General features: G+C 67.7%; 2 protein-coding genes across 3 annotated transcripts; one reads left to right on the top strand and one right to left on the bottom strand.

Annotated features, from left to right (window-relative positions):
• Positions 1-394: 394 nt before the first annotated feature.
• APC2 (APC regulator of WNT signaling pathway 2) lies at positions 395-14,664 on the top strand (the record flags this gene model as incomplete). Of its 2 annotated transcripts, XM_079328446.1 has the most annotated exons (15): positions 395-484; positions 4,421-4,579; positions 4,675-4,765; positions 4,840-5,008; positions 5,081-5,189; positions 5,274-5,387; positions 6,334-6,411; positions 7,251-7,334; positions 7,416-7,797; positions 7,886-7,981; positions 8,077-8,216; positions 8,296-8,373; positions 8,457-8,573; positions 8,716-8,930; positions 9,276-14,664. In XM_079328446.1, the coding sequence occupies exons 2-15, from the start codon at positions 4,439-4,441 to the stop codon at positions 14,662-14,664; spliced, it is 7,203 nt and encodes a 2,400-aa protein (XP_079184572.1). In that variant the 5' UTR covers positions 395-484; positions 4,421-4,438. The 2 variants fall into 2 exon arrangements, with proteins under 2 accessions (XP_079184572.1, XP_079184571.1); XM_079328445.1 differs by having other exon boundaries at positions 7,251-7,797.
• A 17-nt stretch (positions 14,665-14,681) lies between these two features.
• LOC306813242 (granzyme M-like) lies at positions 14,682-18,701 on the bottom strand. Its single transcript, XM_079328473.1, has 5 exons — positions 17,706-18,701; positions 17,481-17,625; positions 16,598-16,858; positions 16,221-16,436; positions 14,682-15,320 (listed from the first exon to the last, which is right to left on the bottom strand). The coding sequence occupies exons 1-5, from the start codon at positions 18,005-18,007 to the stop codon at positions 15,285-15,287; spliced, it is 960 nt and encodes a 319-aa protein (XP_079184599.1). The 5' UTR covers positions 18,008-18,701; the 3' UTR covers positions 14,682-15,284.
• Between the last annotated feature and the right edge of the window lie 145 nt (positions 18,702-18,846).

Below are 18,846 nucleotides of genomic sequence, written 5' to 3'. Positions count from 1 at the left end.
GCCGCCTCACCTCGGGTGGGGACGGCACCGGGCGGCTCGCGGGGACAGGTTCGGCCGGGAGGGACCGGTTCGGTCTGAGGGGACAGATTGGGTCTGACGGGACAGGTTCGGTCTGAGGGGGCCGGTTCGTTCTGGAAGGGCCGGTTCGCTCTGGAATTCCGGTCCGGCCGGCAGCGGCAGGTGCGTTCCGGGACATGGGGATGGGGACAGGACAGATCCCGGCGTTTTTCGGGAGGCTGAAAAGAGGCGCATGGCGGGGAACGGAGCCTTTCCCGCGGACCCCGTCTCCCCCCGCCCGGCACAGCCCGGGGGGGCGCGGGGAGCCCCCGGTGCCGCCCTCTAACGGCGGCGGCGCCGCTGGAAAATCCCGACCGGGAGCGGGGGGGCGGGGGCGGGATGCGGCTGCTCGGGGCCGCGCCGGAGCCTCGCCCAGCTCCGCACCGCTCCGCAGCGCCCCGCGCCGCTCCGCACCGCCGGGAATGAGGTACGGCCGCATTGCCCCGAGCCCCCCGAACCCCCGGGGGTCCCGGCGGCTCCGCCGGGAATGGGGTGAAGCGGAGGGGGGGCTGCGCGGCGGGGCCGGGGGAGATCGGGGTGCGGTGTCGGCTTGCGGGGGGTTGGATGCGGGGGGGGGGGGGGCCCGATCTGCGCCCCCTCCCCGCGGCGGGGATGCCCCCGGCCCTGGCTGCGCCGCATCCTGCGGCGGGCGCGGCTGCGTCCCGCGGGATCGGGGGGATCTGGGATCGGGGGGCAGGAGGGTTCAGGGCGGATCGGGGGATTCAGGGCGGATCGGGAGGGTCGGGCAGCGTTTGTCCCCCGCATCCTGCAGGGACAAAGGCCGGACAATGCGGGGCTCGGCGGGGAGTCCTCGGGAGGGGGGGAAGAGGGAGCAGCACCTCCTGTCCCCATTCTCACCTTCATCCGCTTCCCATCCCTTTCTCATCCCCATCCCCATCCCATCCCCATCTCCATCCTGCGGGCGATGTGGGGGGTTCGCCCCCGGGCTGACAGCAGCTCCTCCCGCCCCGATGCGAGCTCGGCTCCCCGCAGTTCCCCCCTCCCGATGCTCTCCCAGCGCGGCTGGGCCGGGGATTGCGGCTGAGCCCCGAACCTGGAGCCCCAAAACCTCCCCCAAACCCTCCCCACAAACCCGCACCCCAAATCCACCTCCCAAAACGATCCCTCAAAAACCTCGGCCTCTAAACCAGCACATCGACCCCACCCGGGGGAGCACCCCAGGGGTCCCAGTGCCGTGTCCTGGGGCGGGGGTGTCCCCAGGCACCCCGATGGGGGTGGGGAGGTGGCTGCTGGCCCCAGCACATTCCACCCCGCTGCTCCCAGGGGCGCCCCGGGCTGTGGGGTGGGTAAGGGGGCCCTGCATTGTGTGGGGGCTGTGCTGGGGGTGTTGGGGACCCCGATGCTCGCCCCTCCAGGGCCACACATCCCTCCCCAGGCCGCGATGTTGGTGTCTGTGTCTGTGTGTCTGTGTGTGTCTGTGTGTGTCTGTGTGTCTGTGTGTGTGTGTGTCTGTGTCTCTGTGTGTGTGTGCAGGTGCTGTGCAGGGGCTGCAGGGGCGATGCTCTGTCAGGAGAGGGTGATGGATCCCAAATCCCCGTGTCCCTGTGTGTGCCCCCACATGTGTGCAGGGTCAGGATAGGGGGGCCTGTGCTCCCCGGGGGGGGTTTGCTGTGGTCGGGGGTCCCCGGGGCCGGGTCGATCAGCCCGGGTTGGTGACAACACGCTGTTTGTTTAATGTCCCCTGGGGCTCGGGGGCTCAGCTGTGGCTTTGGCAATGTGGCTGCACTGGGCTGATGGCTGCAGTCCCTGTCCCCAGAGCTGCTGCCAGGCTGGAGAGAGCCTGGAGGGGTGCAGGGAGCTTGGGGTATCCCTAGGGCTCCCCAGGCCCTGCCCTGCCCAGGCCGAGGTGGCATCACATGTGGTGAGCAGTGATGAGGTGGGCAAGAAAGACTCTGCGGTGATGAGCAATGCAGAGGACGCTGGGGTGGTGGGCAGTGGCTGCTGTGGGCAGGGCAGTGGGCAGTGAGTGCTGTGGGCAGTGGGGTGGGCAGTGAGGTGGGCAGTGGGCACTGTGGGCACCCTGGGCAGCATGGAGGACAGCAGGGTGTGCTGGGCAGTGCAGCTGCTGTTTCATCTGCTGCAGCATCTGTCCTGCCAGGAAATTGCTGGATGAATCCAACCCCTACCAGTGGCCTCAGCAGAGAGAGGCCTGGGGTGCCATCAGCAGAGAGAGGCAGATTTTGGGGGTGGGAGGAGACACACCCAGGACCCCGAGCCATCAGATCCCCCCGAGGTCAACCCATAGCCCCACCTGGGATCCAACCCGTGGGTGAGGATACTGGATCCTGCGGGACAGTGACCATGGTGCTGGAATGCAGCTGCAGCCCTGGCCCCCATTCCCGCAGGTCTGTCCCCCCATTCCCGCATCCCTGGCCCCCCATTCCCGCAGGTCTGTCCCCCCTTTCCCGCAGCCTTTTCCCCCTTTCCCCCTTTTCCCCCATTTCCCCCTTCTCCCCCTCTCCCGTTGTCTCGCCGCTCCGCGGATGCAGGTGCGGCCCCAGCCCCTCCCCGCAGGCTGCGGATCCCGGAGCCGCTGCGGCCGCTGCGCTCGCCCGGCCCTGCCGGGAACTGGGGGGGCAGAGCTCAGCCCCCCACCCCATCAATCAACCCCCCGAATATCACAGCCCTGACCCCCCGGGAGGGCAGCCGGAGCACCCCCGGGTTCTTACAGGGTGGGGGTCCCCAAGGGGAGGGGGGCTCTGACTGAGAGGTGGGTGACTCACAAGTTTGGGGTGCTGGGGAGGGGGAGCAGCCCCTTCCCCTGGAGGAATAGAAGCCCCTGGCTCCCATTATCCCCCACAGGGCTGAGCCCCCGCATCCTCCTCGTCTGAGTCCTCAGGAAGGGCCGGGAACCGCCTGTGCTCCCCCATCCCTGTCGCCATAGCAACAGCAGGCCGAGCTCATCCCGCATCCTGCATCCCGCATCCATCACCTCACCTCCCTCACCTCCATCCTGCGTTCCACATCCCCCACCCCTCACCCCGCATTCTGCATCCCTCACCCTGCATCCGATATTCCGTGGGATAAATAAACCAGCGATCATCCCTCACCCTGCATCCCAATATTCCAAATCCTGCAGCGATCATCCCACACCTCGCCCTGCCTCCGTCATCCCGCATCCCGCACCCCTCGTTCCGTGTTCCCGCATCCCTCACCCACCCTCCCGCACCCCTCCCTCCCGAATCCCTCGTTGTCCATCCTCCATCCCCAATCCCGCATCCCCCACCTCACACCTCCACCCTTCCCCCGCTCCCCGCCCTCTCCCGGGGGGAATTTTCGGCAGCTGGGGGGGGGGGGGATTGGTTTTGTGCCCCTTGGGAATTGGAGCTGATCCGGGCGCTGGGAGGGGGGAACCCCACGGCAGGACCCACAGAGGATTTGGGGATGCACACACTGTGGGTGGAGGGGTGAGGGAGCAGATTGGGGGGGCCGGGATGGTTCCTGGGGGTATCAAGGACATCGATGGGGCCTTGGGGGGGTTGCTGGATCCCGTCACTGCCTGGTGGGGCCTCTGTGCTGGAAGGGGGTGCTGGGACACCCAAAAGGACAGGCAGAAGCAGAAGGGCCCCAGGGAGCCGCTGTGGGGCAGATTTGGGGGTGTCAGAGGCAGTTTGGGGGGGTCTATCGCTGCCTCCCCTGACCTGCTGCTGGGGGGGATGTGGGGTGGGGGCAGCAGAGGGGAGCCCCAGCCCCCCCTTCGCCCCCCCTTTGCCAGCTCCCCCCGCTCACACGTGGCACTGACGGAGGCTCCATCGAGCTCCCGCTGCCGGCCCGACCCTCTGGGGGGTGACGAGGGGTCCCCCGGCCCCGGCCCCCCCTCCCCGCGTGTGACAGCGTCGCGTGTGTCCCCCCTCCCCCCCGGGCAGGTGCGAGGGGCGGCGGCGCTGCGGCAAGAGGAGGTTTGGGGGGCTGGGGGTGGCTGGGGGGGCACAGAGGGGCTGAGAGGGTTTGGGGGGGGCCAGAGCGGGGCGGGGGGGCCGCGGAGGGGCCGGAGCTGCCCCCGGTGCCGGAGGGAGCGGAGCGGGAGAAGGTTGGGAGCGGGAGAAGACAAAAGCGAGACAAAGGGAGCGGAGAGCGGAGCTCTGCGGAGGGTGGGAGCCCGGCGGGGGCTGGCGGGGCTGGGGGGGGCCCTGCCTGGGGGAGCGGCGCTGGACCCCCACCCTGAGCCGGGGATGCCCCTCTGGGGGGGTTTGGGGGGGCACCAGCTCTTCCAGGGCTCGGGGGGTGCGGGTGGTGGGGTGCTCAGCGCTGTGCTGTGGTCCCAGGTAGGTGGTGGGTGCTGGGGGGCTGTGAGGGTGCTGGGGACCCCCCCGGGTGCTGCCCACCCCCAAACCCCCCGCAGGCGCTGGAGGAGGTGAAGATGTCCGGCTCCATCGCCTCGTACGACCAGCTGGTGCGGCAGGTGGAGGCGCTGAAGAAGGAGAACAGCCACCTCCGGCGGGAGCTGGAGGACAACTCCAACCACCTCTCCAAGCTGGAAAATGAGACCTCGGACATGAAGGTGGGGACAGGCCCGCATGGGGGCAGGGCACAGACCCCAAACTGGGGGGTTTCCATCCGATCTCCCCCTCCTCAATGGCTGCACCCCTGCTTTAGGAGGTCCTGAAGCACCTCCAGGGTAAGCTGGAGCAGGAGGCCCGAGTCATGGTGTCCTCGGGGCAGACGGAGGTGCTGGACCAGCTCAAAGGTGGGTGCCCGGGCAGGGTGGGGAGGGGGGTGACCCCGCCAAGCCCACCCTGACCCCGCTGTCCCCATCCCCAGCCCTGCAGATGGACATCACCAGCCTCTACAACCTCAAGTTCGCCCCGGAGGTGCCGAGCACGGGGCGTGGGGCCGAGGAGAGCCCGGCGGCCCCCGCCCCGCACCGGGACGGGCCCGGGGAGCTGGGCAGGGCCACCTTCCGCATGCTGGAGGAGCTGGACCGCGAGAGGTGATGGGCTGGGGGATAAAAAGGGGCTGGGGGCGCTGGGGGTTGTGCTGAGGGGTTCTCCCCTCTCCGCAGGTGTTTCCTGCTGGGGGAGATCGAGAAGGAGGAGAAGGAGAAGGTGTGGTACTACGCACAGCTGCAGAGTCTGGCCACGCGTCTGGACGAGCTGCCCCACGTGGAGACGGTGAGTGGGGGACACCCCCTGTCCCCCAAACCCTCCAGGCCGCGGGGATCCCGCCCCGCTCACGGCACCCCCCGTGCCCCCCAGTTCTCCATGCAGATGGATCTGATCCGGCAGCAGCTGCAGTTCGAGGCGCAGCACATCCGCTCGCTGATGGAGGAGCGCTTCGGGACGGCTGATGAGATGGTGCAGCGGGCACAGGTCGGGTCCTTCACCCCCAAACTCCTTCACCCCAAACTGCTCCGCTTCTGGGGGGTGCCCAGATTGATGGGCTTAACTCTGGGCGCCGTCACCTGCAGCTCCTCACACCCTGCAGCAGCTCTGGGCACCCTACAGCAGCTCTTGGCACCCTACAGCAGCTCTGGGCAACCTACAGCAGCTCCTCACGCCCTATAACAGTTCTGGGCACCCTACAGCAGCTCTTCACACCCTAGAGCAGCTCCTCACACCCTACAGCAGCTCTTGGCACCCTACAGCAGCTCCTCACACCCTAGAGCAGCTCCTCACCATCCTACAGCAGCTTCTCACACCCTACAGCAGCTCTTGGCACCCTACAGCAGCTCCTCACATCCTAGAGCAGCTCCTCACCATCCTACAGCAGCTCCTCACACCCTAGAGCAGCTCCTCACCATCCTACAGCAGCTCCTCACGCCCTATAACAGCTCTGGGCACCCTACAGCAGCTCCTCACACCCTACAGCAGCTCTGGGCACCCTACAGCAGCTCCTCACACCCTATAACAGCTCTGGGCACCCTAGAGCAGCTCCTCACACCCTAGAGCAGCTCTTGGCACCCTACAGCAGCTCCTCACATCCTACAGCAGCTCCTCACACCCTAGAGCAGCTCCTCACACCCTACAGCAGCTCTGGGCACCCTACAGCAGCTCCTCACACCCTACAGCAGCTCCTCACACCCTAGAGCAGCTCCTCACACCCTACAGCAGCTCTTGGCACCCTACAGCAGCTCCTCACGCCCTATAACAGCTCTGGGCACCCTACAGCAGCTCCTCACGCCCTATAACAGCTCTGGGCACCCTACAGCAGCTCTTTGCACCTCACACCAGCTCCTCACACACTCACACCCCTCCCTCCTATTTCTCGTGGTCCTGGGGGGTCCCAGCCCTGTCCAACCCCGTCTCTGCCCCCCAGATCCGCGCATCCCGGCTGGAGCAGATCGACAAGGAGCTGATGGAGGCGCAGGACAAGGCGCAGCAGCCGGAGCCGCAGGTAGCGGGTCGGGGTGTCCCGGTGCCTGCGGGCGGGGGGGGAGGGGGCCAGCAGGGCCCCCCCGCCATTGTCCCCGCGCTGTCCCCATGGCACAGCCGGGGCTTTGTGCGGCTCGGGCACCGTGAAATGGGCAGTTGCCATGGCGACCAGAAGTAGGCCACGGCGGGCGGGCGGCGCGGGGGCTCCCGCCGGGGCGGGCAGCCTGCCATCATCATCGTCACCGCCATCCGCACGGGCTGCCGTCGGCATGGCCCCAGTGTCACCCACAGCCCCGCCATTGTCATTGTCCCGCTGTCATCCGCAGCTCCATCATCATCATCATGGGCTGCCATCGCCATTGCCACACTGTCACCCACAGCTCTGCCACTGTCACCATCACAGGCTGCCATCGCTATTCTTCCTCTGTCACCCACAGCTTCACCATCCTCGTTGTCACGGGCTGCCGTCACCACAGCCCCACTGCCACCCACAGCCCTGCCATCAACACGCTCCCATCATCACCCCCTCCCACCATCACCCACAGACCCACACGGCAACACCCACGTCCCCCATCACCCCCAGATCCTCACACCCCCCGTTTCCATCCCCACATCGCTCCGCAGGCTCAGACCCCTCCCCGCTGCCCTCCTGCTCGCTCGCCCACGCTCTCCCTTTCCCGAACCCGCGCTGCACAGCTCCCCCATCCCAACCATCCCCGATTTTAGCTCAAAACACACCCCTGGCACTGACGGAAGCTCGATGGGAACCGCAGGGGGTGTCAGGGGAGCGGGGAGGGGCTGGGCATGGGGGGGCGAGGGCACAGCAATGCAGCCCCCCCACACCTGCCTCCTCCTCTGCAGCTCTGCGGGAAGGTCCCGGGCATGGAGGGGGACCCGGGCAGCCTGGAGCCCCCGACCCACCCCGAGGAGGGCGGCAACACCAAGGTGAGGAGCAGCCCCGGAGCCCGGCTGGGGTGGGCTGAGCCCGGGGAAGGGCTAAGCGTCACCCCGTGTGTCCCCCCGCAGGTGGAGGTGGTGTTCTGGCTGCTGTCCATGCTGGCCACGCGCGACAAGGAGGACATGTCCCGCACGCTGCTGGCCATGTCCAGCTCGCAGGAGAGCTGCCTGGCCATGCGCAAGTCGGGCTGCCTGCCGCTGCTCATCCAGATCCTGCACGACTCCGACGGGGAGCCGGGGCCCCCCGAGAGCCCCACGGGTGCCAAGGACGCTCGGATGAGAGCCAACGCTGCCCTGCACAACATCGTCTTCTCCCAGCCCGACGAGGGCCAGGCCAAGAAGGAGATGCGGGTGCTGCACGTGCTGGAGCAGATCCGCTCCTACTCGGAGACCTGCTGGGACTGGCTGCAGATGCAGAGCCGGGACGGGGCACGGGGGCCCGAGGGCGCCGGTACGGGGAGAGGTTGAGAGGGACTGGGAGGGACTGGGAGGGGCTCGGATCATCCTGTGTGACACACGGGATCCTCATCTCCCCGCAGTGCCGGTGCCCATCGAGCCCCAGATCTGCCAGGCCACCTGTGCCATCATGAAACTGTCCTTTGACGAGGAGTACCGGAGGGCCATGAACGAGCTGGGTGAGCGCGGGGAGGGGGCTCCTCCCCTCTGCACCCCACCCAGACGGCGTGCTGGAGGTGGGGGAACCCCAAATGACCCCTTCCTCGTCCCACAGGCGGGCTGCAGGCGGTGGCCGAGCTGCTGCAGGTGGACTATGAGATGCACAAGATGACCAACGACCCCCTGAACCTGGCGCTGCGGCGCTACGCGGGGATGGCCCTCACCAACCTCACCTTCGGGGATGTGGTCAACAAGGTGGGGGGCGGCGTTTTGAGGGGGGTCAGCAGGGTCTGGGGGTCACAGCGTCACCCTCACACCCTGATCCTCCCTGCAGGCCACGCTGTGCTCCCGCCGGGGTTGCATGGAGGCCATCGTGGCTCAGCTGGGCTCTGACAGCGAGGAGCTGCACCAGGTGGGTGCTGCTGGGGCTCCCTGGGGTGGGCACAGGCAGGGGGGACAGTCCCTGTGGTCACTCACCCCGCTCTGCCCCTCCAGGTGGTCTCCAGCATCCTGAGGAACCTCTCCTGGCGAGCTGACATCAACAGCAAGAAGGTGCTGCGGGAGGTGGGCAGCGTCACCGGGCTGACACGCTGTGCCCTGCACGCTGGCAAGGTGAGCCTGGGGTGGGTGACAGCGGGCACAGAATGGCCAGGCAGACCTGGCACGGCTGTGTGTCCCCCATGGGGTGGGTGGCACTGGTCACAGGGTGACAGGGATGGGGCTGACAGGAGTTGTGTGTCTCCTCGTGGGGCAGGAATCGACGCTGAAGAGCGTCCTGAGCGCTCTGTGGAACCTCTCGGCGCACAGCACGGAGAACAAGGCGGCCATCTGCAGCGTGGAGGGGGCCCTGGGGTTCCTGGTCAGCACCCTCACCTACAAGTGCCAGAGCAACTCCCTGGCCATCATCGAGAGCGGTGGTGGCATCCTCAGGAACGTCTCCAGCCTCGTCGCCACACGGGAGGATTACAGGTGAGGGGCACCTGAGGGACCCAGGGATGGCACTGGGGGATGCCAGGGCTGGGGGTAAGATGGAGATGGAGATGGATGTGGAGATGGAGATGGAGATGGAGATGGAGATGAGATGATGGAGATGGAGATGATAGAGATGGAGATGATGGAAGTGGAGGACTTTGAGCACCATGGAAGGCATTCAGGGATGCCACAGCTTTGGGTGCTGCAGGTTCAGGGGCACTGCAGACAGCACTGTGGGGATGTCAAGGCTGGGCAGGGCTGGGGTCACCTTACACCCCTGGAATGGGGCGGGAAGGGCTCCAGGACCATCCTGACAGCCGGGGGGTCCCGTCTGTCCCACAGGCAGGTGCTCCGGGACCACAACTGCCTGCAGACCCTGCTGCAGCACCTGCGCTCGCACAGCCTGACCATCGTCAGCAACGCCTGCGGCACCCTCTGGAACCTGTCTGCCCGCAGCCCCCGCGACCAGGAGCTGCTGTGGGACCTGGGAGCGGTCAGCATGCTCCGCAACCTCATCCACTCCAAGCACAAGATGATCGCCATGGGCAGCGCGGCCGCGCTGCGCAACCTCCTCACCAACCGGCCCCCCAAGTACAAGGACGCGGCCGTGGTGTCGCCGGGCTCCTGCATGCCCTCGCTCTACATGCGCAAGCAGAAGGCGCTGGAGGCCGAGCTGGACGCCAAACACCTGGCGGAGACCTTCGACAGCATGGAGAAGCAGAGCCTGAAGGGACAGAGCGCCAAGAAGCCGATGCGGCACATGGAGAGCCTGGTGAAGGACTACGCCTCCGACTCTGGCTGCTTCGACGACGACGAGGTGCCCAACATCTCCACGGGCGTGGAGACGGCCAGCGCCTCCGTGCTCTCCATGTTCCTCAATTCCTCCTTCCTGCAGGGCCAGGCGCTGCCGCGGGCGCTGGCGCAGCGGCGCTGCCCGGAGCCGGAGAAGGACGGCAGCGGGAAGGCGGCCGAGCCCAAGAAGCCGCCGCTGCCGGAGGACGACGTCTCGCTGGCCGCTGAAAAATTGGCCAACAAGATCTCCAGCACGGTGGCCAAGATTGACAAGCTGGTGGAGGACATCTCCACCATGCACAACTCCTCGGACGACAGCTTCAGCCTCAGCTCCGAGGATCACTGCCTGGACTGGCAGTACGGCCCCGAGGACGCGCACGAGGCGCGCGCCCAGTCCTGCTCGCCGTGCCGGCTGTCGGACGCCGGCGGCTTCGCCAAGAGGGAGAGCCTGAGCCGGGCGCACACCCTGCTGCGGCTGAAGACAGCCTACACCAGCCTGTCCACCGACAGCCTCAACAGCGGCAGCACCAGCGACGGCTACTGCACCAAGGAGCACATGAAGCCCTGCCCCAGGGCCGCCTTCCTGGACTATCGTGACGAGCTGCAGCGATACCAGAAGCGGCCCAGCCGGCTCGACCTCAAGAACATCCTGGGTAAACCGGAGCGGGCCGAGGCCCCTGCGCGGGATCCAGCCGAGCCAGACAAACCCGAGCAGCGGGACCTGCCCGAACGGGCTAAGAAGGTGGTGACCTTCCCCAGCCCCAAGGTGCCAGAGAAGGAGACGGAGTGGAAGAAGGAGGTGGGCACCAAGCCCCCCACCGACCCCCATGTTCGCACCATCAAGCTCTCTCCGTCCTACCAGCACGTCCCCATGTTTGAGACCCTGGCCAAGAGCAGCACAGCTGCTGGCCACCAGCCCTCCCTGCTGGGCAGGAAGCAAGCCTGGCTCCCCCCGGCGCTGCTGCAGGCGGCCGAGCCCCTGAGCAAGATCCCGGAGAAGCTGCCGGCCCAGCCACCGGCCTCAGCAGAGCAGGAGTCGGTGCAGAAGTACTCGGTGGAGGACACCCCAATCTGCTTCTCCCGATGCAGCTCCCTGTCCTCCCTCTCCTCGGCAGACAACGTGCTGGACGGGCAGAGCCACAGCGAGAACGACCTGGATAGCGACTCCTCCCTGGAGATCCTGGAGATGGAGGAAGGGGACGCAGAAGGGGAGGATGGGAGGCAGGAGAAGGAGAAGGCGGCGGACCCGGATCCCACCACGCCGGTGGGAATCTCCCAGCCCATCACCATCCCCTTCCCGAAGCGTGACAAGGTTTTCCTGCGGGAGGCGTCACCCTCTCGCCAGGAGGACCTGACGCCCTCGAGCTCCTCGGAAAATTACATCCAGGAGACGCCGCTGGTGATGAGCCGCTGCAGCTCCGTCAGCTCCCTGGGCAGCTTCGAGAGCCCCTCCATCGCCAGCTCCATCCAGAGCGACCCGTGCAGCGAAATGATCAGCGGCACCATCAGCCCCAGCGAGCTGCCCGACAGCCCCGGGCAGACCATGCCCCCCAGCCGCAGCAAGACTCCGCTCTTCGAGCTGGGCTGCCAGCCCGAGAAGGAGACCAGCCAGTTCAACATCCAGTGGGAGAACAACGTCAAGAAGTTCATGGAGATCACCGACTTCAAGGAACGCTTCCAGCTGCCGCAGGACCTGGACTCCATGGTCTACTTCACGGTGGAGAAACCCAACGAGAACTTCTCGTGCGCCTCCAGCCTGAGCGCCCTGCCCTTGCACGAGCACTACGTGCAGAAGGACGTGGAGCTCAAGCTGATTCCCACCTTCCCGGAGAAGAACAGCCTGAACTTCGCCGCTCACGAGAAGCGGGAGGAGCGGCGGGAGGAGCGGTACCTGGAGGGGCGGCGCAGGGCCGAGCGCCCCGAGCCCCCCGACGACGACGACATCGAGATCCTCAAGGAGTGCATCAGCTCGGCCATGCCCTCCCGCTTCCGCAAGGTCAAGACCTCGCTGCTGTCGGGCCAGGTGCTGCACCCGCAGACCAAGAAGCCGCTGCACGTCCCCGTGTACATGCTGGTGCCGGCCCACGCCCACCCCGGCGTCCCCAAGCACCTGCGAGCCACCGCCCGCGACCTCTTCAAGGACGACGATTCCTTCACCGACTCGGCCGACGGGACCCCCGTCAACTTCTCCAGCGCCGCCTCGCTGAGCGATGAGACCCTGCGGTACCCGGCGGGCGAGGAGGGCGAGCAGCCCGTGCCCGAGCGGCGCCGCCAGCCCGGCAGCATCCCGGCCCGCAGAGCCGCCTCGGGCAGCTCGGCCCCCGCCCGCCTCGGCTCCGCCGGGAAAGGCAAAGCGGGACCGGCCCGCGGGGATGGGAAGCGGAGCCAGACCCTCCCCAAGGGCACGGCCAGCCTGGAGCTGGGCGTGGGCAGGGCCAGCGGGGGCCCCGGGAGGAAGGATGATGCCCTGGAGGACGGGGTGGTGTTCCAGTCGCTGTGCCACACCACGCCGACGGAAGAAGCCGTGTATTGCTTCTACGATCCGGATTTGGACCAGCTGCCCGAGGCGGGCAGGGATGAGTCCGGCAGCCGAGCCCAGCCCGGCCGGGCGGCGCGGAGGGAGCGCTGGGGAGGCTCCGTCCCCAACAAAGACCCCGAGCCCGGTCCCCGTCAGGCCAAGACGAAGCCTCAAAACAACCTGATCGCCGACGAGACGCCGCCGTGCTACTCCCTGAGCTCCTCCATGAGCTCCCTGAGCGATGCCAACCTCTCCGAGGGCGAGGAGCGGGGCCAGCCCTGCGGCAAAGCCACCTGGCCGCGCTCAGCTGCAGTGGGGCAGGCGCAGGAGGGCTCGCCCAGCTCCCCCAGCCTCAACTCGGAGGATGATCTGCTGCAGAAATGCATCGGCTCGGCCATGCCCAAGCGCCGGCGGCCCGCGGCTCGCCGCAGGCTGGTGGAGAGAAAGCAGAAGCCGCCGGGCGCCGGCGGGAGGGAGCGGAAAGCCGAGATCAGGCATCAACACCCCGAGGAGGACCCCGGCTCAGACCGGGGCTCCGACCTGGACAGCGTGGAGTGGCAAGCCATCCAGGAGGGAGCCAACTCCATCGTCACCTGGCTGCACCAGGCTGCGGCCTCGCTGTCCCGGGAACCTTCCTCCGAGTCCGACTCCATCCTGTCCTTCATGTCGGGGCTCTCGGTGGGCTCCACGCTGCAGCTCTCGCTGGGCAGGCAGGAGAAGCAGCGGCCCGGCAGCGCTTCTGGCCGGGAGCCGGCGAGGAGGGAGCGCAGCAAGGGCCGCCCGGAGCGCAAGGACGCGGCCGGTGCCCGTCCCGCCGCCCGCGCCAGCTCCCGGCCGGAGCGGAGCCCGGCGCCCGCCAAGCCGGTGCCCAACCTGCCCGTGGTGTTCCGCGGCAGGACCGTCATCTACATGCCCAGCCTGGCCAAAGATGCCCCCAGCCCACGGGCCACCCCGAAGAAAACCCCCGCGGCCAAGCCCGAGGCGCCGCCGGCCAAGAATCTCTCTCTGAGCCAGCAGCGCTCGCGGAGCCTGCACCGGCTGGGCAAAGCCCCCGAGAGCGGGGAGCTGGCGCTGCCCAAGAGGAGCACGACCCCGCCCGCCCGCATCGGCAAAGGCCCCCCCTCCTCGGGCTCCTCCCGCACCTCCACGCCCTCCCAGCACGCCCCCAAGAAGCTGCCGTCGCCCTCGCAGGTCACCAAGCAGGGCGGCCCGGCCGCGGGCAAGGCGAGCGGCTCCTCCTCCCCGCCGGGACCCCCGGGCAGAGCCCCGGCCCCCAAATCCCCGGCTCCCAAGCAGTCCAAGACGCAGAAATCGCCCGTGCGCATCCCCTTCATGCAGAAGCCCAGCAGGAAGGTGCTGCCGGGCCGGGGGACCATGCCGGTGCTGGAGGAGCAGGCCGATGGCTCCAAGGCTCGGCCCGGAGGGCCCGGGGGCAGCCGGCTCAATCTGGTGCGGATGTCATCCGCCCGCTCCAGCGGGAGCGACTCGGATCGCTCCGGCTTCCTGCGCCAGCTCACCTTCATCAAGGAATCCTCGAGCCTGCTGCTGCGCCACCGCTCCGACCTGTCCCCGGCACCGCCGGCCACCTCGCTGCCTCGCCGGGGCTCCCCCCAGCGCAGCCGAGCCGCGCTCCCGGCCGTGTTCCTCTGCTCCTCCCGCTGCGACGAGCTCAAGGCGGCCAAACCGGCCACCCCCGGGCAGCGGCCGCTCATCCCCAGAGCCCAGCCCGGCGGCAAAGCCACGACCGGGGTCAAACCGCCTCGCCGGACCAGCTCCGAGAGCCCGTCCCGGCTGCCGGTGAAGACCAGCGTGCCGGCGGCCGAGCCTTTCAAGCGCTACTCGTCCTCTCCCAACATCAGCGTGCCGAGGCGAGCGGCCAGCCCGTCCTCCGTGCGCTCCGAGGCGGCGGCGCGGCGGCGGCAGAACGAGGAGGCTCCCGGGGCGCCGCCGGGAAAGCCGCCGGTGGTGATGATGAAGGGCACGTGGCGGCGGATCCGGGACGAGGACATCCCGCACATCCTCAAGAGCACGCTGCCCTCCTCCGCGCTGCCGCTGGCGGGTTCTGCCGACGAGGAACCCCCCGGCACCCCCAGCACCCCCGGCACGCCCAGGAAGACCAGCGACGCCGTGGTGCAGACCGAGGACTTCGCCACGTCCAAGACCAACTCCAGCACCTCTCCCACGCTGGAGACCCGCGAGGGACCCCCGCACCTCCGAGTCACCGGCGATGGTGAAGCCCCCGCGCCCGCCAAGGCCGCCCTGCCCATCTCCTTCGGCCACGAGGCGCCGGCCGGGAGCTTCCCCGGCAGCCGGCACGGCTCGCCCAGCAAGGCCGCCCGGGTCACCCCCTTCAACTACGTGCCCAGCCCCATGGCGGTGACGGCGGCGGCCGACAAGGCGGTGGAGAAAATCCAAGCTTGATGAAGCCCCGGTGAGGGTCCTGTGGTACCCCCAGCCCCACGGGAGCTGGTCAGGACAGTTTTTGGGACGCACATGGGGATGTGGGACAGCTGGGGATCGCTGAGTCACCCCAACCCGCTGCTGGCCCCGGCTGGGGTCTTGCTGTGCTGGAGCATCACAATTCCCAGCGGCAAGGACTGGGCAGAACTGGGAACGTTCTGGGTCTGACACCCCGAGCTGGGGCGGTTCTCACGGACCATCTCCTCCCGCTGATGGACATCCAAGCTGAGGTGGGGCCGTGTCCCCGTGTGCCCCCATCCTGCTCACCCAGGGGTTGAGGCAGAGCTGTTCTCACACACCGAGGAGCTGGCACAGCACATCTGGTACCAGGAAAATTCAACATGCTGCTGCTTGTCTGGCATCAACTCTGGCTCTGCCAACGATGGCAGCTCATTTATTAGCGGGGAAAGAACGCAGGGGAGAGGCTTTGCAGGGGGAAATGGGGACCAGGACCCCGTTTGTGCTGCTGGAGGGTCCCGATTGCTGACGGGTGAGCTGTGCTGAGCAGAGGCAGTGGCAGGCAGAAATGGTGCAGGAGGAGCCAGGCAGGGCTCGTGGGGGTGGCTGAGGTCAAGATGGGCTCATTCCAGGGTGCTGCCACCAGGCTGGGGGCTGCTCTGGGAGGGGACAGGGTGCTGAGCTGGCACTGGGATGCCCAACCCCCAGGAAAGGGTCTGGGGTCCCTCACCTTCACCCACAGCCCTCCAGCCTCCCACCCCCAGGGCAGGAGAGGCTCGGCTTGCAGCCAGGATCCCGGTGTGTCCTTGGGGATGTGGACACGAATCCATCCAGGACTGGATTACGCCCATGAGCACGGGGCCTCCCAGCCCCAAAACCCCGGGGACACCCCCACTCCTGCTGCCAGCCAGGCCCAGTGCTGAAATTGGGTGTGTGGGAAATGCCTCGGCCCCTGGGAGTGGGATGGGCTGCAGAGGGACCCCCAGTCTGGGTGGTCCCAGACGCCTCAGACACCTCCCAGTCCTGCACCATCACTCCCTGCTTTGGATGGGGTCACATTTGTGCCCCCCAGTCCCAGTTCCATGGGGGGGCTGCAGGGACACACACAGGGCTATGGGGACACGTGCAGGGGACACACCTGGGCAGCTTTGGGGACACAATGAGGGGCTCTGGGTTGTTGCACTGGGGACACACAGTGGGGCCAGGGACACACTGGACTGTGGGGATATGCAGGGGGTCCCCGGCGATGTGCACTGGGGTCGTGGGGATGGGCACACCCCGGTGCCCACTGGAGCCCCCCCTGCCCTGGCTGTGGCCAGCACTGAGGGATCAGTGGCCAGGACTGAAAAAAAGGAGGAAAAGCCCAGGAGCAGCACTCCCGAGTGCTGTAAGAGAACGCAGGAGTGGCAGGAGGGCCAGCATCGCCCCCGGGCTCCAAGCCACCGCCCTCCCCCTCTTCCACCGACAATCCCGCCGGGCTCCGCTCGCCGTCACTGTATCTATGTACTAAGGATGTTCTTTTACCAGACTCTGGACAGTATTCCCAATTAAAAGCCAACCTGTGTAAATAGGAAGGGGTGTTTGGTCCGTCCCGTGTGTTCGGGCTGGCCGGATCCGCAGCCCTTCCGCAGCGTTTTCTGGATCCATTTCTTGTACTTCACGGTCGAGATGGCCACCGGCGGCTTGAAAGGGTCAGTGGGGTTCCGGGTGCTGAAGGACATCACTCCGGCCACCGCCGGCCGCTTCCCGCACACCAAGGGGCTCCCCGAGTCACCCTGAGGGAGGGGAGTGACACCGGGGAGTGGATCCCGACCAGGGGACAGGGACCCCCAGCATGGCCAGGGGGACATCTCACCTGCTCAGGGGGAGCATCCTCCCCGAGCCCCCCGCCCGGGGTGGGCAGAGCTTTGCGGCCCTCGGACCCCCGAACGCTCACCTTGGCGGGTGCCGAGCCGCAGTGCAGCCCCTGGAAGCAGATCATGGCGGGGCCGATTTCACCTTTCCAGAAGCGGCTGTTGTTGCACGTCCGTGTGTCCATCACCTTCACCTCCATCTCCTGCAGGGTGGGCGACAACTTCCCGACCTCGGGGTCCTGGACCCCCCATCCCGCCAGGCTGCACCGCTCCCCCGCCGCCGGCTCCTTTCTCGGCAGCGAGATCAGCCACCGTGTCTTGCTCCGTGTCAGCTTTTTGTCCAGCTGCGGGCGGGGGGCGGCGTCAGACCCCCCCCGACACGGGCAGGGAGAGCCCCAACAGCGAGGATGGGGGCGTCAAAGGGGAGCGCCCCAAAGTTGTGGGTGAGGGGTCGGGGGGAGCCCCAATACCGCAGGTGAGGGGTAAAAGGGGAGAACCCCAATGCTGTGGGTGGGAGACTGGGAGGGAGCACCCCAATACCTCAGGTGAGGGGCCAAAGGAGAGCACCCCAGTGCTGTAGGTGGGGGGTCAAAGGGGAGCACCCCAACACTGCAGGTGAGGGGTCGAGAGGGAGCACCCCAATACCGCAGGTGAGGGGTGAAAGGGAAGCATCCCAATGCTGTGGGTGGGGGGTCGGAGGGAGCCCCGAGTGCCGCAGGTGAGGGACTGAGGACGAGCCCCCCACCACCACGGGTCGAAGGGCAGCACCGAGCCGGCGCAGCGCCCATGGGAGCGGGGAGATGACACCGAGGTGTGAAATCTCTTGCGGGTGAGAAGCGGAAATGTCACCGAGCCGCTGGCCCCGGCACCGTGCGAACGGAACACCCCGCCCCTTCCCACAGCGCTTCCCGGCGCCGCCGCCGCTCCAGCCCCGTCTCGGAGCCTTCCCCGCGGCCACCTTCCCACCTGGAGCAGGAGCAGGTCGTTCTCCATCGTGTCACTGTCGTAGTCGGGGTGGGGACAGGCAGCCTGGATGCCGAAACTCTGCGCGCCCCGTTCGCGATCTTTCCAGTTGTGCAGCCCCACCAGCAGCTTCCCTTCCTGCCACAGCCTGGCCCGGCCCGGGAGCGGGGTCAGCCCGGTGCCGCTCACCGGAGCCCCGTCCCTTCCCCGGGCAGCACACGGACTCACTTCCGATCCAGGCAGTGCGCGGCCGACAGCACCCAGCGCTGGTGCACCAGCGCACCCCCGCAGACGTGAACCCCGTTGAACTGGAGGGACACCATGTAGGGCCGGGAGTGGCATTCGGCCTCGTGTCCCCCGATGATCGATGGCTGGAGTAAGGACCCGTCCCCGCCAGCACCTGCCACCGCCCCGGCCAGTGCCTCCGAGCCCGCGCTGGCCACGCCGGACTCACCGCCCCGGTGCTCAGCCCAAAGGAGGGGCGGCAGCAGCAGCAGCAGCAGCGGCCCCGGGCAGACCCTCGCCCCCATCCCGGTTGCTCCCGGGTGATGCCGAGCTGGAGGAGCCCCAGGTCGCGTGTGACAGCAGAGCAGGACAGCAGCGAGGCAAAGATCCCGCCAGGGGGGCAGGAAGGGGAAGCAGCACCCACAAGGTGACACCTGCGGGGGTGGGAAACGCCCACAGCCCCTCCAGCGCTCGGTTTGCAGACACAAAGAAGCACATTCAGCCCCTAAAAATGGGGATGTGTGAGACTGATGACAGCCCACACTGCTGGGTGACCCATTCCCACCACCTTTATTAGTTTTTCACACCATGGGGCCGTTCTGGCCCCCCACCCAGCCGCCCCGGTGGTCCCTCAGCGCGCCCCCTTGGGCGGGACCTGCCTGGCCCCGCGGCCTGGGCGGGACCTCAGGCTGGCCAGGAGCCGCTGGAAGAAGAACTCTTTCTGATATTCCAGAGGGACGAGGTGCTGCAGGAACGGGGGCACCTCGGCTTTGGTCACATCCACCCACACCGGGACCACCTTGGGGCCGCGCTGGTGGATATTTTGGAACAGGTTCCACTGGGACACGCGCTGGCACCACTGGTCACCCACGGACTTGGCCGAGAGGAGCAGGATGGCCACTCGGCTGGCCTCGATGGCCTCCACGGCCGAGAGGATGACGGATGTCCCGGCCACTTGGTCCTGGTGCTCGGTGAAGCCCCGAAATCCCTCCTCCCTCAGGCGCTCCGCGATGCGGGAGGCGACGTGGTCATCCTCGGGCAAGTACCAGAGGGAAAAGTCGTAGGGAGGAGAGGAGGTGTCACCCACGGAGGACATGGCAGCCGGTTCAGGGACAGAAGGAGGGGTGGGAATCTTTGTTCCAGC

This window comes from Erithacus rubecula (assembly GCF_903797595.1).
Source record: "Erithacus rubecula genome assembly, chromosome: 28".
NCBI classification, from domain to species: domain Eukaryota; kingdom Metazoa; phylum Chordata; class Aves; order Passeriformes; family Muscicapidae; genus Erithacus; species Erithacus rubecula.
This window is presented reverse-complemented; position numbering and strand designations above follow the sequence as displayed.

Bases quoted from the DNA above. Each gene is read 5' to 3' on its own strand.
- LOC306813242 (XM_079328473.1), bottom strand. From the start codon at position 18,007: ATGGGGGCGAGGGTCTGCCCGGGGCCGCTGCTGCTGCTGCTGCTGCCG. The intron at 16,859-17,480 runs GTGGGAAGGTGG...CCCCGCCCGCAG, and splicing joins ACGACCTGCTCCTGCTCCAG to CTGGACAAAAAGCTGACACG. The intron at 15,321-16,220 runs GTTGGCTTTTAA...GTCCCCTCCCAG, and splicing joins ACCCCTTCCTATTTACACAG to AGCAGCCCCCAGCCTGGTGG.